Source organism: Astyanax mexicanus, chromosome 17, assembly GCF_023375975.1.
Source record: "Astyanax mexicanus isolate ESR-SI-001 chromosome 17, AstMex3_surface, whole genome shotgun sequence".
Taxonomy (NCBI): Eukaryota; Metazoa; Chordata; class Actinopteri; order Characiformes; family Acestrorhamphidae; genus Astyanax; species Astyanax mexicanus.
The window spans coordinates 39,482,217-39,508,476 of NC_064424.1; the positions used below are offsets into that span (position 1 = coordinate 39,482,217).

The window sequence follows — 26,260 nt, forward strand, 5'->3', positions numbered from 1 at the left end:
TAACCTTCTACACTTTAAATTCTCATAATTAATAAAGGTGGGAACAAATATCAATATCCCAATATATTGCATTGTTTTTATTTGCAATACATTACCCAACATACATACAGGTGCTCTATATATTTTTCTCTTCAGTAACACAGATGACGTGAAGTATCCTGGAGAATTATGTTGTGATATATTTTGAGTATCACAGAATCACAGTATCGTGATAATATTGTATCATGAGATGCCATGCCATACACAATTAAAATTACACATCAGTTAATGATTTTATTGATTAATGTGCTCATCTTTATCAGCATTTATTTCATGCAATTAAATTTATTTATATAGCACAAAGCAGATTTACAGAAATCTGTAGCAGGACCGCGAATCAGTTAAACCTACAACACAGAACATAGAACCTCCAGTAGCTGGAGGAGGAAGAGACACTGGGAAGAACCAAGAATCAGACAAAAAATGTATTATATATATTATATCCACATATATGTAATATATTTAGGTGAATAGCCATAACTACAATGAAATCATTTAGAAAATTCCTAGTTGGAGTTCATATAGGGTGAGCAACTATTTCAAGGCAGGTGGCATAAACTGGACGGTGACAGCTGACCTGTGGTGGGTGATGGAGAAGCCCAACTTCCAGAAACTTCCACTGGTATCAGGCCGGACAGGTGGGCAGTCAATAACTTGGAAGGAGGTAGAAAGATATAATTATTTCTGACTATATTTCTGAAAAACTGACAGTATGCAACTTTATCAGTCTGTGGCTAATGACTGAATATAACAGTCTAACTAAAGGTAGAGAGCCAGAGGGTAACATAGACACGGAGGCACCCTGAAACACCGACATCCGTCCGAGTGACCGTGTGCAGTGGGCAGGATAACAGCACCAGCATCTCAGTTTATCACAATTCCCTTTGATATGCATCTATCTAAAGGGAAATATTAACTATCCAAAGTTAAAATAAAAAAGTGAGTTTGTTCCCTTTTATTTAGGATACAGAGACTTTTATAACTGCATTGCATTCTGAGTGAGAAAGTGTGGGCAGCAAGGCATCAAGGCTGCTTTTATTGTGTTTCAGACACAGCCACGTCATTCCATTTTACCTCAGATATCAGATGATTGTGATGGGAATGACATCGCTCCTGAGCTTACTGAATTTTAGTACAACTGGTTTTATTAATATTTTCTTTGCATTGTCCCAGGTTATCATTGTAAGCAATACCAGTTGATAATTATGCATTATTTTAGACCCCACAATCACTGCTGCTTCTGTTGGGCTTCAGATTGGTGCTGAAATAAAATGGCTCTGTATTGGGAATGCAAAGCTTTTGGCAGTGATTCCAGTTTCTCCATTATCAGACTTCCTCCATACAATATACCCGAAAGATGCAGCAACATACGCTGTGATAAATATAACTAATAATGAGCAGAAACATGCCTGCCAGGCTCTGAGCTGCACAGTATAGCCAGCAAAGAAAGGAAGGGGATGCAGAAGATGAAGAAATGGAAAGGAGATGAAGATGATGAGGGGAGGAATGTGATGTAAGGGGAAAGAGGAGCAGTTGGAATTAGGGACAAGAAAAAAGAGAAAGGCAAAGGCAGCTTAATAGAACAGTAACAGAGAAAAGCAGGAGAGCATGAATCAGTCTGCCAGAGATACACCGATATGGGAATTCTGTTAGTATACTTGTATATATCTGCCGATGCCAATATACATATTTATAACTTATAGTGAGAGTACACACACTTCAGGGCTGTTGAATACTCATTTGTTATCATTACAAGACTCAAGGATCATTATTATTTAAATAAGCCCAGTCTGTCAGTAGTTCCACATGCATGATGAGAAGCATCTACAGAATATTTTATTTGTGAAAAAGCTGGGTCACCAATTACACCATTTTCACTGTGGAAAAATGCCAACTCCTCTAGCTGCTCTTCAGAAACAATTTTTTTGCTGAGAACATTTCAGAACTAAACACATGCGAGAACTTGCGAAGCCATGCAGAAAAATATGCTGGTTGGACACATGGTTCTCTCTTTATGCAATCTCACTGGCTGTAGGTAATCACTGCTTATGATTCACAGTCGCAGACTGGTGTATATATTACAGTTTTTACAGTTTTTTTTAGACTACATTCACAAAACCTCTGACTACAAAACTATTGCCTCAAAACTGACCCAGAGTCAAGCAAAATGGAAAACACTACTGAACAGTCATTACACACAAAAGAGAAAAAAAGAAAACACAACAATCAGATCATAAAGCTTTAGGAAATAATCTTTACTGTTTACAAAATGCATTTTCAAAAGAAAAAATCCTGTTTAGCACTTGTAGTACACACACACACACACACACATATATATATATATATATATATATATATATATATATATATATATATATATATATATATGTATATAATTCTACAAAAAGAACAATTCTACAAAAAGAAAATGCAGTTACAAAAATATACATGCAGCAGTAGTCCTACAAGTATATTGGACAGTGAATGTAATAAAACACCTTTGTATTGAGTCATAATGCAAACATGTACGTAATGAAAAAAGAAATTCCCTGTTTTCCTCTCTTAATCATCAGACTATAGTGGACACAGTGAATCTGCTTAGGTTGGGCTGAACTCGATGTCCTGCTTCCCTTATTGTCAAACTGTGGACAAGAACATAGTCTACAACAGTTGCCTGTATTTCATCTGAAATAATTGTTTTTTGTCTCATGCCTGGTGCAAACTACCTTTTAGTACTCATCACAGTAATCTGAACTGAATCAGAATCACAAATATGTTGTTTTTTTTGTCAAGATTGTCAAGATTCTACTTATTAACCATCTGCCTATAAAAAAAGCTGTTTTTCGCCTTTACTTGTGTAATAGTAAAGGGAAAAAATATTGCGTGAGTATGAATAATTTACTGAGTCTTCTTTTTTTAACAGTTCGTGGACACAGTTTTGGCTTTTTATATATTGTAGTTTTAAATTTTTGTTATAGAAATGAATCAAAACAAAGTGTCATATTTTACAGACTATAGGGTGCACCGTAATTTAAGGTGCACTATCAACAAACGTCTATTTTCTGGTCTATTTTCTTACATTACGCGCAGTGGATTATAAGGCACATTTAAAGCAACAATAGTAAAAAACAAGTGTGTTACCATGCTTCATTTCTAATGGGGAAGCTGGGGAAAGCACCTAAGTAAACAAAAAAAAAAAAACATTTTCTTAAATGAGCAATGGATGTGAATCTACACAGATTTCTCTCTTAAAAAACGTTTGTTTGGATGAGTAAAGCGCTTCCATTTATTTACAGTAAGTTTAGATTTATCAGCAGCAACATTAGCTGCGGTTAGCAGCAGTGCTAGCCGCATTTAGCAGTGCTTAGCGCTAGTAGTAGCGCTTAGCACTAACCGCCAGATATCGCTACACTGAAGAACCTGTGTATTCTGGTAACTCAGGGCGCTATCAGCTAGCAGTTCGTTCCACGTAGCTTGTTTTAACACTGTAAACACAGACTATAGTCCAATATACTCACCTCCGAATGGCGAAAGAGCAAGAGCTTAGCGTTGCGGTTAGCGGCTAGTGCTAATACTGTTCCAGCCTCGGTACTGGAGAAATAATCTGAAACTCCTGTATAACTCTGTACTTCAGCAGAGTGGCTTTACTGCTCCTTACAATCTGAGTGATATAATTCATACATAAGGTACACTGGATTATAAGATACACTAATCATTTTGGGGAAAATTTAAGGATTTTTAGTGCACTTTATAGTGCGAAAAATAGGGTACATAAAATCTGAGTAACAAAATTATCAAAATTATTACGGTGTTTGTGAGATATTTACACAGTATTACAAAACAAAAAAAAATAACTGATATTTTGATATGCAGATATTTTCTGCATGGATGAAATGCACATGATTTTTCAGAAATTTTAATAATTTTTCTAGAAACATTCTGAAAATACATACCAGTATAATATCACGGTGTTATTTTAACGTTATGGAAATGATAAAAGTAACATTCCCAAAACTAAACAATAAAACACTGATAAAAGTGATGTTGCAGCAATGTTACCAGAACGCTGTAAGAACAGTTAACTGTAATGTTTATAAAAGGTTCTACTAACCAAAAATTGTTCTGAATTATTTTACTTATATCTCTGCATTAATGACAGCGATAAAGAAATAGTGAATTTCAGTACTCTTTCCAGACGCTGCCCTGCCTGATGAGATCGTAAAACTCCCTCTACAGCAGCCATTACCAACACACAGAGCTGCAGCAGGCTTCACTGAGCCCCTGTTATTTATCTGACAGCGCTGCTATAAAACAGTGCACTGTTAAATTTACTGTTTCAGTTGGTCCTGATGCTGGAGCAGACTGAGCTGTGATTGGGCTGAGCTGGGACAATGTTGTCTACAGTATAATGATGGGGAGATACAAGTGTGCTTCTATATCCCTGCTGTCTTTCTGGGGAATACATTACCCAGAATTCCTGTCCTGCACACAGGGTTTATTGCCAGGCTATGAAAATGAGCCCCAGCTCAGAGCTCAGGGACCCATAAATCAGACCTGCAGATACAAGATGCAGTTGCTGCCGGGGTGACTCGTCCACAGAGAGAGAGAGAGGGGGGAGCAAGGAGGGGAGGGGAGAGAGAGAGAGGAGGAAAGAATGAAAGGGAGAGAACCAGAGATGCAGAGCACAAGAGATGCAGAAATGTATAGATAGGGATGAAAGGGAAAGAGATATGGAGAAAGAAAGAGAGATGGAGAGTGAGACATAAATGAAGAGTGAGACAAAGAAAGAGAGAGAGAGAGATGTCTGTGTGTTCAGGCCTGTGTGTTCTGAATATGTCAAAGCAGCAGCTGACTGCAGAACCGAAGTTCAACACCCGTATCCGATTCTCAAACCACTTACAGTCCAAAAGCTCTACAAGTCTAACTCTCCTCATATAAAATGCAGTAGAACACAAAAACAAGGCCTCAGGCTGAATTATTCACAGCACTGTAAAATGTACGTGTTACGTAACAGATGTAGGAAGCAGGAAGTGAACGATTATTCTGAAAAAGAGCCATAAACAGAATTCCAATATATGTTTAAACAGAAGACTAAAACTAAAACCTAAGCTACACATTTATTAGGGCATTTTAATCTCGTATTTAATATACCTCATATTCTTTTACTTCGCAGATCTATGTTTTCAACTGGATCAATCCGATGCCTTATCGGGATCGCAGTCGATATTGACGTACCACTTACCAATCCAGATTCCTTTTCCCAGCTCACTCTAGTTCAACATCTATACCATAAACCCACAACAGCAGCAACCTTAAATATCTAGCTGCTGCTTTAACTAAAAAGTTGTTTGGTTTTGGAAAATTGGAAATATTTTAGTGTAGAAATGCAGAAGAGTAATACAGTTAGGCTATGTTCACATTACCAGGCTGAAGTCTGATTTTTCTTGTGTGAACGTGCCAAATCCGATTTTTTCAAATAAGACTTTTATATGTGGTCCTAAATCAGATACGTATTCAAGCCATGGACATGCAATATGAATGTGAAATTGGAATTCATGTGTCTTTTGGCTTTAACGCTGCAGCCTTTTTTCACCTCCTCGACCTGAGCATGAACTTCAGACCAGCTGTTTGCTGTTTCTCCACTCCAGCAAAAGATGCTTCACATATGAGCTGCTAACAAACGCATCCATTTCCCTTTACAAAGCTACGAGTTGACTCTCATATATGATTTTTTTTTTTTCTTTGGTCAAGAAGGCAACATTTTTACACGTATCAATGTGCTCATGTGAGGCGTTTCAGGGACAGTTTTGTTCACATTACACACGGATACAGGTCAATTTCATTTGTGAATTTCATTAAGTGCAAATTCCAAATCCAATCTGAGCAAAACATTGCATGTAAAAAATGTGGCTTGTAATGTGAACGTAGCCTTAATTGTAATATGAGTAAAGCAGGTGTGAAAAGTAGCCCATTTTATTTTATGCTTTGATGGCTAATTGCTGTTGGAATATGTTTAAATTCAGTGTATTTCTGCTTTTCTAATACAGTTCTGTGCTGTACCTCACGTTAGATGTCACTTTAGACACAACACCAACAATAATAGTGATAATATCAAAAACTAATAATGTTAAAAAAGGTAAAATGAAAAAAACTCATGTATCGGTATCAACAGTTGTGTATTATAATCGTATTGGAATTGAAAAAACGTAGATCTGCTCTATCCAATCCTCGAAGTACCAGATGCGCATGTGTAAAGCACGCCTCCACTGGACCCTAGTGTCCTCTGGAGTGAAAAACTATAAAAATGCATCTATCACATTGCAATAAAATATTGTCATATTGCACACCTCTACTTTCTACCTTTTAGAACTGAATAAACTGCTGTGACTGCTTGACTGCTTGACTGCACCCCTACACCATCCTAACACTTACGATTCACTACGTTTCGCTCTCTCAATTGTTATCTAATTTCAAGTCCAGTTGAATCATGCGACTATTCTCAGAGCAACTCTGGCATGTCCGAATGCACTTTGACCCGAATGTGTAGCAAGAGCATCGTAGCATCACAGCATCACGCTTTCCTCAGCATCACTGTCCTCCTTTCCATCAGAGACGCTGTGTTTCCATTGGCTTGTTCAGCTCAGGGAGCGAGGGATGAGGCTGTTGCGTAATGACTCAGCATGCTGGATCCTTACACTGAGAGGACAGCAGAAACCCAGCTCACTCTCAGTGTGTGTGTGTGTGTGTGTGTGAGTGTGCGAGTGTATTTGTTCTCTGTCCTTGGACTGTGTAATAAAGGGGGAGGGGCTGAGCATGGTCTCTCGCTCCTCTCTGCTCCTGAAGGACAGTCATATGCAGCCACAACAAGGACACCAGCATCTCCCCCAGCCTCCACCTGCAGCCTCACAGAGGACACATCTCAAACCAATTACCCCCAGTAATTCCTCCTCCTACACACCACACAGCAGCTGACGGGGGTGATTTATTTGGCTCATGCTGTGCATTATATGGTGTGTATTTATAGGCAGGGCCAGCTCAATTATAGAGATGCCGTCTCAGGTTAAAAAACAGCAAAGGAATTCAGGAGGGTTAAATGATCGAAATGAGAAAAAGCTTTAACGGAAACTGCAGAGAATTTATTATAGCTGCAAAATTTATTTCAGTCTAGTGTTGCATTAATATTTCTCTCCAAGATCTTGCATTGATAATGGCAGAGTCTGACCACTGCACACAGTCTTACCAAAGATTCTCAGTGGGGTTAAGGTCTGGACTATAAATATAAATATATTATATATATATAGGTTGCACAAAATTAAAAATAAAACAATGAAAAAAACAGGAAACTCCAACACAAACCCACCCTGCAGAGCTGTACACACCAAAAGAAGATCAAACAATATTTAAAGGATTCACATGCCATGCAGAGGAACAAATCAAGCCTATCACAACATACCGGCATCAAATCAAACCTAAAAAAACATAATCATATATAACTAAAACAAAACACTTTCAAAAAGAAAGAAAGAAGAAAAAAAACGGTAGGACAACCCTCCACGTTTGTCACCACTGGCTCAACACCGTGACAAATAAATGAAGGACACACAGTGTTTAAATAGCAAAACATGGATTTAATGAAAAAAGATGGAAAAAGGAAAGAGAACATGTCCAGACCAGAGATTGTAAAAAAAGATGGACGCCGTGTAGCTGTTCCCATTCATTCAATGAAAATGAAGCCAAAATCTTCCTCCATGTTGGCGATCCTGAAACCCGAGTCTGCGCAGTAGAGACAAGAGGAGGGAGAAAGACTGTGGAGAGACAGCCTACTCATTTAAATAACCCCACCCCATACAGTCATTTGTCCCACCCCGGCTAGGTGTAACCCAGCCCTTTTACAATAACCACACCTTTTTGAATAGAGATGAATAACGGTTTAAAAAGCGAATTATGTGGGGATATAAACATTTGGCAATATAAGCAGAGGTTACACTAGCTGTTGCATTTAAATAAAGGAGGTAAAATTACAGTATATTAGAAAAAAACGTGAAAAAAGTTGTCTGTTTTCCAGACATTGTAGAAACAAATGGATGCCAACGGAAATTGTTATGGTAGCACATCCAATATCTGTGTCATTCAGGAATTAGAAGGCACTCAAAAAAGTAAAAAAATCGTGAAACCGTGAGTTCAACAAAAAAAAGTCTTTATATAAGAAAAATGCAAATCCAAAATCCTCTTCACACAGTTTCCTTCCGATAACTTCCAAACATGGTAAGCACGGTCAAAAAACTGTGAATCTGTGCTCTCAAAACCTTCACTCACTCAGCTAGTGCTCTTCAAGCTCAAGAGCATCTTTTTTGCACACTATCAAAATAAGAGTCCCAGAGTATTTTTTTTAGTTAAACTGATGTTAAGTTTACTTACATGAAATAAAACAAATCTAAAGATCAACAAAAACAACTAAAGCATAATGCCAAACATAACTAAACCAAGCATGCCCAAAAACTGAGCTACTTGCAGCAAACCAATGAACAAAAGTAAGGGCTGGCAAAGCACATCCACACAAGTGTAAATAGTCTACTGATGAGGTCTGTAGCCCCACCCACTAACACCAGGGGAATGGCACAGGCATGTCACTATATGTATATTTTGATATACTCACCCATCTAAAATTTAATTTGCAAAAACACATAAAGGTATGTTTTGCAAATGAACTCTTTATGTATATATGTCAGTTACTTAGTATGCTTGGGATTCGTCAACTCTTCACTCTTCAGAGCTGTACAGGACTAGGATAGTAATGTTAGCTGAGGAAAATTAGCCTTGCATCTTTTTTTTTACCACAAGATTATTTTTCTTAAAGAGATTAATGGTAGATTAAACAGACAGGATATAAAAAGGTCAAACTTAACAGAAGCAGCAATGTGTACGCGTATGTATGTGTGTGTGGAAGAGATGAAAGTGAAGAGTATCCATATTGGGGGAATTTGGGAATTAAGGAATAATGTTGGAAAGGAGGATGAGGATGATGAGGTGGTGTGAGGATCATACAACATCCTGACTGTTATAAAGCTCTGGTTGCTGAATGCAATCAAATCCTTAAATCATATCTACTACAATTTAGAGCAATGCTTAGGACGGTAGACACAGTTACTCCAAGAAAATGAAAAGCTTTGCATAATAGCCATGTCCTATTTCTAAAATGCACTGGTTCACATCATATATACTCATAATCATATTAGATCTATACATGAACCATTTAACTGAATTAAAATTATACATATTCTCATATAGAAACATCACAAATCCATAGACCAGAAAAAGCCATCGCTGACAAACCACACTGCATGTTTTACCAAATCAAATCAGATTATATGAAGAAAGCAGTGGAGAGTTATCTTCCACAGTGGGATGCTCAGCCCCCTGTCTCTTTAAGAGGAGAGGAAGATGAAGTGAAAGTGGGTCATGATATGTGCGCTGAGAGCCTCGGGGGAGCCATGGACAGCAGAGGGTTAAATCTACATCCTTGCGTGAGATGCGCAGGGGGGGGTGGGCTGAGAGGTCATACAGTCTACTGCACTCAGATCACCCAGCATTCACTGCATACTAATGCAGCCAACCTGCAGCTGATGCAAAGACTGATCTGTATGCAGGATGTACGCAGATACAGTCATGTGGAAAACATTAGCACACCCCATGGATACATTTCTCTTTTTAACGAATGCAATTAATAAGGAAACTTTAACACACTAATTTACTAATTAATTTGCTAATTTAATATAAAAGATGTTACCAAGTTTATAAAGCCTGGTGACATATGAGCAGTTTTATTTAGCATTTTTATTTACTTATGTTTAGAAATTTTTTGGTTATGCTGACAATTTTTTACATGATTTTCATCCAGATCACAGAATATAGATGTGATTTTAAGTAAATGATACCACAAATCTAAATATAACTCCATTTTTCAAAAGTTACATTAATTCTTTTACTTTTCATTTATAAATTAATTGTGATAAATTGTAGAATATTGTTTATATTGCTTTATTGATGACATCAATTTTTTTCATTGATACCAATAATAAGAACATGTGCAAATTTAATCTTCATTTGAACAGTATTGCAGTATTGTGAGATTGAGGTTATATAACTAAACACATAAAACTAACAAAAATGTTTTTAATTATGTGCAAATTATGTGTAAAATAAAATTTATATTTTTGTTGTGTTTATCTTCAATTATCACACTCAATCAGTTTGATAATTCCTCAAAAATTGGGTGTTTTTCAGTTGAAAGTAAAGAAAGAGCTGTACAGGACTAAGATAGTAACGTTATCTGAGATAACTGAGCCTTAACATTGTTTCTTAACCACAAGACTGACTTAATTTCTCTGTATAAATTCCGATCACATGTGATCTACTGTGATTTAATGTGGTTTTCATATGGGCAAGATGTGCTTTGGACAAATTTTTCATTTTCAGTGTCTTGTCCTGATTAGACGTGCAATAATTACAGCATCTACAATATTATATTATATAACTTATCACAGAATGTATTAGCTTTACCTCCATAATTATATTGCTTAATGTTATTAGGAGAGCCTATTAACAAGGGTAAGTTTATATAAAAGTGCTTTGTTTAAATTATTGTTTATTGGATTTGTTGGTATGTTCTTCACAAAACGTAAAGGTCAGCTGACGCCTTGAATCAGCCAGCACATTATTGTGAGGCTTGAAGGATTTAAAGGCTGAGTGATTGTGTGTGTGTGTGTGTGTGTGTGTGTGTGAGAGAAAGAGAGAGAGACAGAGAGAGCGAGGGGGGGGGGGGATTTCGAATTGACAATTGGCAATATTTGGTTGTTCTGCAATATATAGAAAATATATACATACATTTTCACCAAATTTCACATTCTACATCATATTTAAAATCCACTCTGTGATTGTCCAAGGACTTTCATCTATTAATAAATAGGTCAAATAAATGGTGTTAGTAGATATAATTGTTATCTGGCGTGTGATTTTTTTTATTTGTATCAAGCAGCAAAACATGTGTAGACCATTTACATTGTTGAGGAATAGGCCTGTCACGACAACTGATTTTTTAAATGGACAATATATTGTTACAGAAGTACAGTCAATAAACTGTGTGAATGTAATTTTAAGATACATGTATGCCTTTAATGTAACTACATATAAATAATACAATAGAATAATAAGGCAATTACACTATAAAACATATTCAGACATTGGTATTCAAATAAATAAAGATTTAAAACCGTTGTCTTAATGACTCATTACTGACATTAATGGGTTAACCTTACTGAGCAGACCATTAGGAACAAAACATTACATGTCGTGCAATGTGACCATCGTGTATGTGTACACTGATATATCGATGCTGAACGATATATATGGAGCAGTCCTAGTGTATGTGTGTGTGTGTGTGTGTGTGTGTGTGTATGTGTGTGAGAGAGAAAGTTGTAGTGAAAGACAGAGTAAAAGACAGCTGGTTGTTTATTGTTAAGCAGACTGCAGTCCACCCCTGTGGAAACATCTGCACCCTCTCCTCCCACCTCACTGCTCATACCCAGCTGATCGAGCTCAGCTTTCAACAGAGAACTAATGCATCAAGAGTTTATATCAGGTCTTTCTAGCATAAACATATCACAAATAATTCATTATTAAAAGTGCATTATCTGGTCTGTCTGTTAAAATCAGGTTAATGTAGATATCTGCAGTGTAAGTATACATAAATTCTGAAGGTCACAGGAAGCTACAGTACCCTCTCTCCAGTCCTATCACAGTGTAGCTTTATTACAGTACCCTCTCTCCAGTCCTATCACAGTGCGCTTTATTACAGTACCCTCTCTCCAGTCCTATCACAGTGCGCTTTATTACAGTACCCTCTCTCCAGTCCTATCACAGTGCGCTTTATTATTACAGTACCCTCTCTCCAGTCCTATCACAGTGCTCTTTATTACAGTACCCTCTCTCCAGTCCTATCACAGTGCTCTTTATTACAGTACCCTCTCTCCAGTCCTATCACAGTGTAGCTTTATTATTACAGTACCCTCTCTCCAGTCCTATCACAGTGTAGCTTTATTATTACAGTACCCTCTCTTCAGTCCTATCACAGTGCGCTTTATTATTACAGTACCCTCTCTCCAGTCCTATCACAGTGCTCTTTATTACAGTACCCTCTCTCCAGTCCTATCACAGTGTAGCTTTATTATTACAATACTCTCTCTCCAGTCCTATCACAGTCCGCTTTATTACATTACCCTCTCTCCAGTCCTATCTCAGTGTTCTTTATTACAGTACCCTCTCTCCAGTCCTATCACAGTGTAGCTTTATTACAGTACCCTCTCTCCAGTCCTATCACAGTGCTCTTTATTACAGTACCCTCTCTCCAGTCCTATCACAGTGTAGCTTTATTATTACAGTACCCTCTCTCCAGTCCTATCACAGTGCGCTTTATTACAGTACCCTCTCTCCAGTCCTATCACAGTGCGCTTTATTACAGTACCCTCTCTCCAGTCCTATCACAGTCCGCTTTATTACAGTACCCTCTCTCCAGTCCTATCACAGTGTAGCTTTATTACAGTACCCTCTCTCCAGTCCTATCACAGTGTAGCTTTATTACAGTACTCTCTCTCCAGTCCTTTCACAGTGCACTTTATTAGGCATTGAGTATTATTATGCTGATGAAAAGAAAAATAACGCGATCAGTGGAAGTGTCACAATACAAAATGAACCAAACACGTAACCTCACACAGCACCGGGAGAAGATAGCATCCAAACCAGCAGTTGAAGTGATCGTATTAGTGTCGCTTCAAGTTAACCCCAGACCCTTGATTTCAGGAGGACCGGAGATCAGTACTTTGGACCACTCCTGGCTCCAAAACAGCTTTGACACCTTACAGAATGTACCAAACTCATGGAGCGAGTGCTCTCAACTCCAGAATCTGACCGCTTCCTGGTCATCAGATGGCGTGCACTGTAAATGCACAGTCTGCTGTTGTGCAGGTTTCTCTGTTTATACAGTAATAAGCTTTTTTGTGGTGTTGCCCAGTCAGAGGAAGGACAAACCTTCAGCTGTTCCCTCTGTCTGTGCTCACTGTGCTGACCCCCAACGACCCCCCATCCTCACTCCTCTCTCAGTGGGGAGCGGGTGTTTGACTTCGAGGCGCTCTGTTATTTCCTCACTTTATATGTCTATTAACAGATCAGAGGAAAAAAAGAGCTAAATGAGCTGCTGGTCTGGAAAGTGAAATAAAGACACAATCTTATAAAAGTGGCAGTAAGGATCCAAGAAATCTCACTGTTATACTTTAAAGAGAAGGAAAAAAACGTCTGTATTTGTTTTTTTATTTAAATAAAAATTTGAAATACATTTAAATATTTTGTCACATTTATCACATTAAGGAGCATTTCATTGTACAATCAGCATAAAAATTTACATGATATACAATGTCATAAAGTAAAATTAGTGTTCTTTTATATAGTATAGTAATAAGGAATGGATAACTGCAAGGTAATTGTCATTGCCAGAGGTTCATCCTGCATACTGATTTTGGAGACTTTAATCACAAACAGTAACTGAGGCAACAGGCCAATTTACTTGCTGTGAGATCAGCCTCTCAAATTACTCACCTGAGCTAATCTCTATTTTACGGTACAAAAGAAATTTGCTCAGGAAGTAGAGGCACTGTTGAGCTTCCTTGATTATTATGCTGGTGTTGAGGGATCAGGTGAGGTTCGTTGCAATGCGAACACCAAGGGATCTCCACTGCAGATCCATTGCAGATGTTCAGCGGGTGGTGGTTACCTGGTGCTCTCCCGAAGTGAACAACTATGTCTTTGGTTTTATCGACATTTAAAGATAGGTTGTTGGTTCTTCACCAGTGTGTGCTAGCCACTGCACCTCCTCTCTGTATGCTGGCTTGTAAAGCCGCCATGAATCAGCAGAGTGAACAGCAGCATTATGTTGGTGCTGAAGGGGTTGTTTCTAATCCAGGACCTAGTTGCAGAGAGAGGAGTTTAGGCACAGCAAGGTCAGGTTTCAGTAAGAAAGTAAGTTGATGAACAGCATTCGAACATATCAGTCTTTGTTGTCTAGGTGAGCGGGAGCCACTTGGAGTTTGGTTGAGATGGCATCATCTGTTGAACTGTTTGAAGGATACACAAACTGCATTGGGTCCAGTAAGAAGGGGAGCTTGTTTTTGATATGGCTTATGACCAGCCTCTCAAAGCACTTCATGATGATGATGGATGATAAGTTCAATGGATAGTAGTTATTGAGGACACTGGGGACTTCTTTGGCCCAGGAACGATGGTGGTTGGCACAACAGCAGTGCTCAGAGATGTGTTGAAAATGTTTGTGAGAACATCTGCAAGCTGTTCTGCACAACTTTTGACCACATTTTGCCAGTTGTTTGTCATATCCGGCATTATTATGTTAATTTTCCTCTTCGACCTCAACCAGGCTTCACTGAGTAATATCTGCAAAATAACTGACCTATACTGGAGGAGTCTATCAACAGCTTTTCACTTTAGAATAGTTTGGAGACAGATGAGAGATCAGTGTCTGTTTGAAACCCGTTAAAGTTGGGGCTGCACAGTTTATTGTTTCAGCATTAAATTCTTAATATGTGCATGTGTAATAGTCAAATCACTGGGTGTGCAGTGTCACTCAAAGTGCATTGTTAATATTTTGTGACATGTTGTATTAATTCCTTCTGAAGCAGTATATACCTTGAATAATTTATTGAAGTTTTCCTGTACATAACGATCTGTCACGATGTTTGTAGTGGAGTGTGTACACAAGGGGATTTTGTAGCACTTTCACCGTGTTTTCAAACCAACTCAATGTGATAAAGCTCAGTGATAAACACTGCAGTAGGTGTAGTAACAGCTTTATTCTGGTCTGATTCTGCAGTAAATGGCTGATTAAATGCTGCAGTAAGAAGTTGGGTTTTATTTGGTTGCTGGTTTGATCTCTGACATTAGGCTGCTGCTGCTATTAACGTGTAGCCATGCTGGATGTACTGCCATGGTACATATTTTTTTTGTGCTGCAGTGGAACAATTTTATTTTTCCAAGGCCAACTCACAGTATGATATTATCATTATATGTTGCCCACGATAACAGTGATATCATGGTACTGTGATTCTGTAATACTTGATATATCGCAATACAAATCTCTATGATACTTCACAACTGTGTTACTATAGAGAAAAAATATATTGATATTAAAAAAACAAGACACTTTCACCAGCCATCCGCCATCATAATTAAATACTTTTGTAAATGGCCACCAACAGTGACAACAATAAAAAAAACAACTCTTGTTATAGAATAAAAGTCTTCAGAAAAGAAATAAAATCTTCTTCTTTGTAATTATTTATAGTATTTTCAACCTACTTCAAAAACACCACAAGTTAAAGATCAAATATGACATCATAACAATAATGAATACTGTGTTAAGTAAAATGCACTCAAAATGTTATTAACATTAATTAAACTGAATATCTACAGTTTTGCAAATATTGTAAGGTCATTTAAGTATGTATATAGGGTTCGGTAACACACTAACTATAGTGAAATATAATTCAGAAATGTAATGAAAAAACATTTTTACTAGATAATTCTTTCAAATAATGTATTCTGAAAAAAAGCTATATGGCAGTTATTAACAGCTCCTGTATTTATTCTCCAATACACTCTGCAATAGATGGGGCCACCAATGATTCATTGGGGACCACCATGAGAAAAGCAAAGGGAGAGAGAGAGAGAGAGAAAAAATTGCTGAAAGGTCATTTTGCATGTTTTAAAGGCTATAAATTACTGCAATTTTTATATATATACTTCTGAGGCTGGCCTGATCCTGGCATAGAGCCTGAGTGGAGTGAGCTGAGGCTGAGATTACAGAGAATCACAGGCCGTGAGAAAGAGATGGAGTGGAGGACACTGCAGGAGGGGACTGAAACAGCATTGATAATGATTGATCTTAAGAATTTACAAACAACTTAACTTTAAGAACACCAGCCGTAACTTAAAAAATAACTATTTCTTGCTCGTTTCTCAAAAACCTTCTTGGTCATCCAAGTACTGAAAAAGTTAAGTAGTTTTTTATTGCCTCCAAGCACCACCAGAAAAAATAGATACATATTTAAATAACTGATTTGGTTGATGTGTGTGAAAGCAGTTCTTAGGGAGTTATAAGTGATCAAGAATACTCTTCTGTTATAAATGAGTTTAAGCAATATGTAAATTTTGGGAAATATTTGTAATTAAAATATTTTTTATAAGTAAGAAGTTACGAATACTTAGCATTACAAATGTTTTAGGAAAAGCACCCCTGTTCAGTGTGGAGCCCAGAGCCTGTAGCCTGATACAGATTTAATTTACCCTAGGAAAATGCAGTGAAAACCCCTTTTCCACAGAATTTGATGGATGCTCGTTTTAACCAGAGTTAAAAAAGCTCTGCAATCTTTACTGAGATGGGTGTGAAAAAATGACTGTCTGTTAAAATTGACTGACATGGCACATTTGGATGGAACCATTTGGATGGAGGATGGCCGATAATAATTAATTTACCCCACTGCCCTAGGTAAAATAAATCTGAGATAAGCCCTAGTTAGTAGATGTGTTATTTGGGAAAAATTGGGTCAATATCTTTAAAGATGAAATCACATAGCAGTTTTTGAAATCTGGTAGCAGAACAGAAAATAATACAAAACATACAACATATAACATAGAACACAAAACCCGCAGTGAGCGACAGTGGCAAGGAATTAACTCTGGGAGGAGCCAAGCATCAAATACGGGGGATCCATATTCTCTGAGCAGACTACTAATAAATGAAGGGGCACGAACACAGATAGCAAGTATATATTGGATTAACGTTGGCTTAATGTTATTGTTTATATTGGCATGACATTGGCTAAACACATTGGTCCATTGTCATTTTGCCCTGATGTTGGGTGCCAACCAATGTTTGACATTGGGCCTATGTTGGCCTGACTTTGGATACCAACCAATGTTTGAAGTTAGGACTACCTTGACCTGATTTGGGTGCCAACCAATGTTTGCCGTTGGGACTACATTGGCCTGACGTTGGGTGTTAATCAATGTTTGGCGTTGGGACTACATTGGCCTGACATTGGGTGTTAATCAATGTTTGGCGTTGGGACTACATTGGCCTGACGTTGGGTGTTAACCAATGTTTGGAAAAAATATACACATAATCTTTATTTTAATAATAACAACTCTTACCCTGATATTGGTGACTGATATGTGTGTAATAATGCGTATTTTGGTTGGAATCCTAGGTTGCGTAATGTGTATCCTAGGTTGGAACTAGCTGTGGTATAATATGCAGCATTATCAGGGTGTGGCTAATGACTCCAGCAGATCTGAATTTAACAGCCTAACTAAAAAGAGAGGGCCAGAAGGTAATATAGACATGGAGGCAGCCAGAAATCCTGGCATTTACCCATTGTCCTAATACAGCAGAATACAGCACATCAGCCCAACACATGATTAAAGCACAGATATCAGGTGACAGGCATGTTGAAAAACAGCACTGCAGAGTTTATTTTTATGGTGTTTAGTGTAGTGTGGCATTTACTCAACCAGGGAATTAAACTGTAGTCTGCCACAGGGAATTAGCAATGTTGTTCCCCTCTCTGCAACACCAACCCCTAGAGTTTAGAGCTTTGCTTTAATAAACACACCTGATTCAACAGATCAGCCATTTAGCAAAGCCTTCATTTGAAATTGAAAGCTTGTCAGAATTCTTTGAATAGGTAATATGTAAATATATGTAAAAAGAAGAAAACTGAAGTGTTATACTTTACCCTGTCATGCCCTGTTCTGTCTCCATGTTTTTACTATTCTCTCTGTTCATTTGTAGCTCTGTCCCCTTATTACCTTTTTTCAGGCGTTTCCTGTTTCCTGTCCTCTTACTTATATATAGCCCTGTTTTTTAATGTTAGTTTGTCAATTTATCGTCAGTGAGGTTTCGTGTTTCCTGTTATCATTTTTCTTCATGTACTCAGTGTTTCTCTGTTTCTTCAGCTTTTGGTTTGTTAGTTTGTTTATTTGTGTTAATTTTAATAAATACTTGCATTTGCGTTCACTCTCCATGTCTCCTTCCTGCTCCACCCTGACACACCCATGTCTGAATAGGTTGTAAGGTGTTATCTTGTCAGTGTGGCTGAATACTGGCCAATGTACTCATGGCAACATGAGATGAATTATGGGAATTGGAGTAAGGTCTTCAGATGGATGAGATGTTCCATTTTTGAAGTTGAAGTGCAGGAATTTGAAGTTCCTCAATCCACAGTGTTATGTGTGTCGTGAAAATACACCATAGAATGCTAATGTTACCACCCACAGTATACAGCACAGCTGGTTGTAATGATCATGGCCAGCAGCACCTGGGTGAACTAGAGCCAACCAGCACAGACTCAGCCAGACTGGGAGTCAGGGCTAGAGTGTGACCCCAGCTTAAAGCATTTTTTTTAGATATAAAGATCTCTATATTCTTTCATTCCTTACACATGATCGTTTTAAACATTAGTCTGTTCAGGTGCTGAAAGCTCTTTCTCTTCTCCAGCATATCAGGAATGTAATGGTCATGTTAGTAATGGGTGCAGTTCATATGCACTCACTCCTTATTTGATTAGCCAGATAATTGGCTAATCATCTTCTTTCACATAACCGATAAAAAAACGACACAAGTAAACACTGACTCTCTGCTCAGCCTGCTAATCTTCAGCATTCACCAGAAACTGCAATGCATATCAGCATCAATAATCCGCTGCAGCAGCCCGAGCGAGCAGGGCGAGCCAGCGTAAGGCTTAACTCCTACTGCAGTGCTCCAAATGTCAAACTGCAAACAGAGCCGGAGATTATTTATTGTAACACTGCGGACAGATGGCTAGCGCAGCGATCAGGCTAATAGTGGCCCCAGCATGCAAGCAGCACCGCCTCACAGTTCAATCCCCCAATGATGGGATTACTTACAGAGCAAATCAGAGAAACTGAAAGAGAGAGAGAGCATTGGGAGAAAAGCAATAATTCAGATTAAAAATATAACCAGCCTACTTAGTTACTGGCAACAGATATTGAAATGAAAGACAGTAAATGTAAGACATGATCACTGTTCTTAGCCTTGTATTTTAAAGTAAATATAATGTATATATTTGTAATTTTTATGCATTTCCATTAATCAGATCCTTATTAAAAATCACACACTGTAAAAAAAAACAAATATATATAAAATCTACTTAATAAATTTGAGCAAAATTTTTGTGCTCATAATTTTGAATAAATCACATAATTTGAGCAGCTAAGACACTAAGTGAAATGAATTATAGGGCCCTTTTTTAATGATATATAGCACACTGCTCAATTACGTATTGCGCAGCTGGATTTAGGGCGTGTTGGTGTGTCTTTGGTATTGTGAGGGTGCAAAAAATACACATTGCACCAAAGGCATAAACTAATTCTCTTAATTTATCATGGGTGTATTTTGGGTGTAACATGAAATAAACCAATCAGTGTGCCAGTTGCCATCCCCTTTAAGCGCCAGGTGTGCTCTGACTTTGCCGTGTTTTTGACTGTCTCAGCAGAGGACACTAACTCAGTACTTTCATACACCCCAAACAGACAAATTAACATAAGTAGTGTCATAATTGTAAATACTGCAGTATACTGTTTTTACACTGTATTTATAATATATGTGCATACATTTATTATATTATTTTTGAGGGGATTTTATATGTTATAAACTAATATCTACATACACCAGAGGATGTACATGTGATAATTATATATCCTCACAAGAAGTCTTTGTATAGGGATATATATATCATAGTGGAAGGTACTGATATTTCATTCTGAGGAATCCAGTAAATCTGGTGCATCAGCAGTCTGAGCTGCTTCAGCAAAAATAAACCACCTCTATTTAACCCAGATTAAATTTTCATAGATCCAGTCTTGTCGTATGACCTTGGAGAGCAGGGAGCAGGCGCTCAGTGCTATCTGAGGATCAGCGTGTAGAGACAGACTGATGGAGATACTGTCGCGTGTATGTGTAATGTGCTCTCGCGTGGCCTTGCCGTTGGATGCTGGAGATGGTGCTGTCGTGTTTTCTGCCCTTCAGCCCTCTGATCTGATTCTCTCCTGTTTTCCAGACTGCAGTGCTGGCATATACACACACACACACACACACACTTATGTTTTACTGCTCTGTTTTTTTTTCGCCTAAAGCGATGGCACCGTCTGCGTGAATGATTTGCCTTTTTTTGGCAACACTGGGCCACTATGGCTTTATGCTTCATTTGCAACTTGCTGCTGAGAGTAGATGCATTCTCTGCCACTGAACTAAACTCATCCTGTTAAAGACACACAAAAAAGCAGTCTGCATTGTGATAGAACATTATTAAGCTTAGTGTACTGAATAGGATTACAGCCCCTTCATTTTACGCTCACTCACACGCATGTACAGGCTCCACAATAACGCCAGGACCAGTGAGCACAGTCAGATCCAGCAGATCAGTGTAAGATGGCTAACTGCCCTAGCTAACAGAAAATGTTTAAAGAACATTTAGCAACATTTTGAAAAAAAAAAGAAGTTTCCAGGAAGGTTATCCTGTAATTTTACAGGAAAAATTTAGATTCAGGAATTCAGAAAACGTAATAATGGTTTGCATTACAACGTTATTAGAATGGTTTTTACCTAACATTCCCAGCTACACGAATAATAACATTATGCAAACCTTATGTTAGAGCTGGGCGATTAATCGATTTTATCGATTAATTTGAATTTACAGTTAAGGACAATGTGTTTTAATGAAAATCGATTTTTAATTTTCACCGCCGACGCTCCCCTGAGCTTAGCCCCGCCCCTCTCTCCAGCGTGCAGCCCCACCCCTCTCTCCCGCGCGCAGCCCCGCCCCTCTCTTCCTCCCGCTTATATAAATATAAAAGTGTCTTCAGTGTGAAACAAAAAAAAACTCACTGAATTTAACTCACACTCTGAGTCAGTCACTCACCTCATTCACCTTGTAGCCTGTCCCTCACCTCCTCCACAGTGTCTCCCTCTTTGTAAAAAGCTATTCGACAATTTGTCTATAATAGGTTTGAAAATAAAGAAAACTTAAGAAGGCTAAAAAAAATAAAAAATAATAAAAAACTGCTCTTATAATAACATTTAACAACATGGCAGAAACTGATTTATGTAATTTACGTAAAAATAAAGTTATTTTGAGACGTGACTGCCTATTTAAAAAGCAACAGAAGTTGTTCATTTGTTGAAGTTTATTTGTATAATTTCTAACATATTTAGAGTGTTTTTACTCACTTTTTTCTCTCTCACAATGTTAATCCTTTACAGCTTCAAAAACACGTATTATGCAAATTAGGTGATGACGTCATTTAGCGACTTCTCGCGACTGGAGATTTTAGAAGGGAAAAAAATTTATTTAAATCGAAAATCAGATTAAAAAAAAAAAAATCAAAGATTTTTTTTTTGGGCCATATCGCCCAGCTCTACATTATGTTACAAGTAACATTCCCTAAACTAAAACTTCAAACATTGACCCAAGTGATGTTGCACTGGTTTTAGCAGAACGTTAAAGAAATGTTTAATAAAACGTTGACAGATTAAACATTCTAAGAATGTTTTGAGAATTGTAAAATTCAGAAAACATTCTACTAACCGAGCATAGTTAGCTGGGGTGCTGTAAAACAGAAAAAGCACCAGGGGATTGTGTGGGAACTTCTTTTTTTGTTGTAGATCTCAAGTCTGGTCTTAGTCTTAAGACTGCTCTTAGAACCAAAATGTCTAGTTCTTGATACATGATTTTTGCCAGGTTTTCCACACAAAAAGTGTTTTTCTTGGATTGTGTCAAAAACTTTTGCTCTGAAGCCAATCAGTGATCACTCGACACTCCCTCATTCGTATAGTGTGAGCTGATGAAATAACGCTCGCCAAGCAAATATCCAGAGCAGCGACTACCTACAGCCAATGGGATCTCATAGAGAGAGAGAGAAAGAGAGAGAGAGATAGAGAGAACTGTGTGTTGAATAAGCGTATCTTCTGCATTAGCGGAAAAAAAAATGGATTTCATGAAATATCGTATTGATTTCCATTATGATACATTATTAATATGTGGTGTAAAATATGGATATGTTTATTGAAACATAGGTGCTCTAAACTTGCTCTAAATTAAACTAGCTTAAGTTACTGCTTCATTACTCCATGTGGTGGTGCTAATCAAATTAATAGTGTAAACCTGTGGTGAAGAATGTTGTTTGTATAATTCTGTGAAATTTACAGCAAAAAATACATAATTTTTGGCATTTGATTTTTTTAGTAATATTTCCTTCAGTATATATTGAGACTCACAGTATTATGTCTTGGAATTTCCAACCACACTAGCAGGTATTACTCCCAGAAAATGCCACTGTATGATCTTGTGAGCTTATCTTCCTTAAGAGCTCCATATACAGTACTGTGAAAAATTCCCCTCTTACAGATTCTTTTGTTTGTGCTTTTTTATGATATTTACTTTTTTTCAGATTATCAAACATCAAACAAACTTTAATATCTGACAAAGATAACCTAAGTAAATACAAAAAAAAAAAACATTTGTACACAAAAGAGCTGTATGAGATCTTTTAGCTACTTCATTTTGTCACGAGATTGATGACAGGAAAATGAATGCAATTAGTGTGTGTGTGTGTGTGTGTGTCTTTCCACCCCAGTATTAATGTCACTCATTCCACACAGAACTAATCTGCTTCCTGCCACCAGCGGAGCATTAGGATCTGAATGAGTCTCGCGTCTCAAGTCATGCTGACCTGTGCGTGATCATCATTAGAAAAGCAGACGGACATTAAAACACTTTTTTTCTTGATTTACAGAGATCATGAATGATGTGATCAAGAAGGTGAAGAAGAAGGGAGAATGGAAGGTGAGTCTCAGACATTTAGCATGAAATAATGGTAAATAACACATTCAAAATCAACATTAAAACTACAGGAAACTGTATGAATGAATGAGTCTCCAGTAGGGCTGGACCATAATTTCATATCAATATTTATCGCAGTATAAAATATTTTAGTAATTTTAAACACATTTTTAATATATCTATATCACTCAGAACCTGCCCGAGGTTCTGAAACTGGGGACTACATGCTGATGTTCTGACAATTCATAATTTATAAAAAAAATATATACTACAAAATAAAGATTAAATTTTTATTTTGTATAAATATATAAGTATGTAAAAATATAAAAAATCTATAAACATTTATTTATTATTTTAGTAGTAACTTACCAAGTCCTTGATTTTGTATGAAACAAAATGCAACAAAAATAAAGTACTAGAACAAAAAATATACAATATACTGCTTTTAAGAATATTGCTATATATTTTCATAATACTGTGTATGATATGATATGGCACACCTGTATTACTGAGCATTACGTAGATTTGGATTGAACACAGAAAGAATATTCAGTTTGTTACAGCAGTCAATAAAAAAACACATCTATCTCTTTTAAAACAGTACATTCAGTTACAATACATTCAGTTATATACTTGAATTTACCTAGAAAACTAAAGCTATCGGCTTGGTTCTTGTCTGTAAAATACAGACCTATAAAAAAGAACTCTGTAATTGGTATTTACATTATACTGAGTCCTTTAAAGTTCAGGGAGGTTCTTCACACTCACCCATCTCATTTACAGTAATGACTTTCCCTAAAATATAAGTAAAACATCATTGATTCTTCTATTTTCTTTTATTTAAACAATGCAGGTCAGTGTCAACCTTGGTCAGAACTTATTTGAATAAAGAAAATAATAAGTGGCGAAGGTAAAAAGTATTGAATTGTTTGCCACAACAGATTAAAGAAGATAAGATAATAAGATTTATTAATTCTAAAGCAGGGAAATTTGCTAATATGTTACAGCAGGGCAGAGGACAGAACAGAAGTGTCAGGACATATACAAACAATATAAAAAAATCTATATGCACAAACAAATACAAGAAAATATGGAAAATATAGAAATACTAAGAAAGTTACATTTAGAAGTTTAGTATAAGAATAGTGGATGCATGGTAAGCAGGGACTAGTGATATTGCACATTTACTATATAGCACTATATTCGCTCACCCATCCGGATCATTGAACTTCAATCACTTGACATTCCAATCTCTTTCATGGCCACGTGTTTATCTATTCATGCAGACTCTGCTTCTACAAAAATTAGTGAAAAATGGGTCGCTCTCAGGAGCTCAGTGAATTTCAGAGTGTTATCGTGATAGGATGCCATTTGTGCAACAAGTCCAGTCGTGATATTTTCTCGCTACTAAAATTTCCACAGTCAACTGTCAGGGATATTAGATATCACATAGATATATACATACTTCCAAACTTTATGTGGTTTTAGATTAGCTCAAGAATAGTAGAGGCTAGAGAGCTTCATGGAATAGGTTTTCATGACCAACCAGGTCCATTATTTTGATTATAAATTATTTATTAATTAATTAATTAATTAGTAATGATTTTATTATTATTATTTTGATTAAGGTGTGGGGTTTTTAAGGAGTTGCTTAACCCTTGTGTGGTGTTCGGGTCTGTGGGACCCGTTTTCATTTTTCATCAAATGATACTAAAAATATATATTTTTTCTAACTCAAACTCATTGGCATTGGCTCATTTTTTGTGAAAAACATATATCAAAACACATTTTCGATAAACACACACTGTACCCCCCCCCCCTACACATTTATATTACATACAGTATGTTTGGCTAGGGGTTAATAAACATTGCTTCATTTGTAAATTTGAAACTAAACACATTTTCTACTCATATCTTGAGTTTAATTCATTTTCTTTTACATTTTATAAAAAAAAACTAATAAAAAAAGTGTAGCACTTTTTGAAAGAAATGTAACATAAGAAAGGTAAAGGGCAAATATTAACCATGTGAGCTGTTTATATTGCTTGTAATTTAGGTGAAGCAAGCATGTGTAAAGAATTTTAATGTAAATTTGCTTAATTTTGCTGAATTAAATACAAGTAACAAAGTAAACAAGTAACAAAAATATGAACACCACACAAGGGTTAAGGCCTTTTAGTTCCAGTAAAATGAATTAATCCTTCATTTTTCATTTTAGAGAATTTGGACAGTTTCATGCTCCAAACTTTGCAGGAACAGTTTGGGGACGATCCCTTGTTTTCCAACATAAATGTGCACCAGTGCAAAAAGCAAGGTCCATAAAGACATGGGTGAGCAAGTTTGGTGTAGAAGAGTCGTGACCTCAACCTGATATAGCAGCTTTGGAATGAATTAGAGCGAGGACTGTGAGCCAGATTATCTTAACAAAGTCTGTCTGACCTCATAAATGCACAAATGCAAATTCTGGAAGAAAGGTCAACAATTCCCATAAACACACTCATAATTTAAAGCTGTTATAGCTGCTTAGAATGGGCCAACATCATATTAAACTCTATTAATTAAAAATAGGATGTCACTCATATTGTTCATATATGTTTTAACAATATAGTAAATAAAAAGCAAAATAAATAGTGATCAAGTAGTGATTTTGCACATATTGAATCGATCATAACTTTCTGCTCCTTCTGAAACTCTAGTGAGTAACTCCTGTCTGCTGTGTCTTCTCAGGCTCTGATTGTGGATCAGCTGAGCATGCGGATGCTTTCTTCTTGCTGCAAGATGACGGACATCATGACAGAGGGCATCACAAGTAGGTCACCCTGCTCTTTTTTTTACTGTATCTTTAGCTTATGCTGTGTTCCATTTTAATTTGAATTCCAGAATTTCCAAGTTTTATGAATAAAATTTCAGCTAAAATCCTCCCACACACTAATTTACTGAAGAAAGTCGGAAGAGCCGCACCAGGTTCAGAATCCAAGAGGACTGCCCAGCACATTCACAGTATTAAAGCAGTAGTATTATATAGTTTATTATTAGCACTTTCATCTATTAGCGTCTGCACAAGACATTGTTGTCTTGCACCTCGCCTACGGTCTATTTTCATGCCTTGCATCTGCATCATTTAAATAGCAACAGCGCTTGTGAATATATCTACGCCAACGGGCATAGTGGACTGAAAGTGAGGTGTATTCAGGTGAATTCCTGGCGTATTGCTATCTTGGCAGCAGATAACACAGGTTCGC

At 37.0% G+C, this 26,260-nt stretch overlaps 1 protein-coding gene across 2 annotated transcripts in view; it reads left to right on the forward strand.

Annotated features, from left to right (window-relative positions):
* stxbp1a (syntaxin binding protein 1a) overlaps window positions 1-26,260 on the forward strand; it is a 66,099-nt gene that overhangs the window by 6,330 nt on the left and 33,509 nt on the right. For both annotated transcript variants that reach the window (XM_007230822.4, XM_007230821.4), the window contains exons 2-3: window positions 22,972-23,021; window positions 25,746-25,827. In XM_007230822.4, coding sequence (XP_007230884.1) covers window positions 22,972-23,021; window positions 25,746-25,827 — 132 coding nt within the window. The remainder of the gene's footprint in view (window positions 1-22,971; window positions 23,022-25,745; window positions 25,828-26,260) is intronic.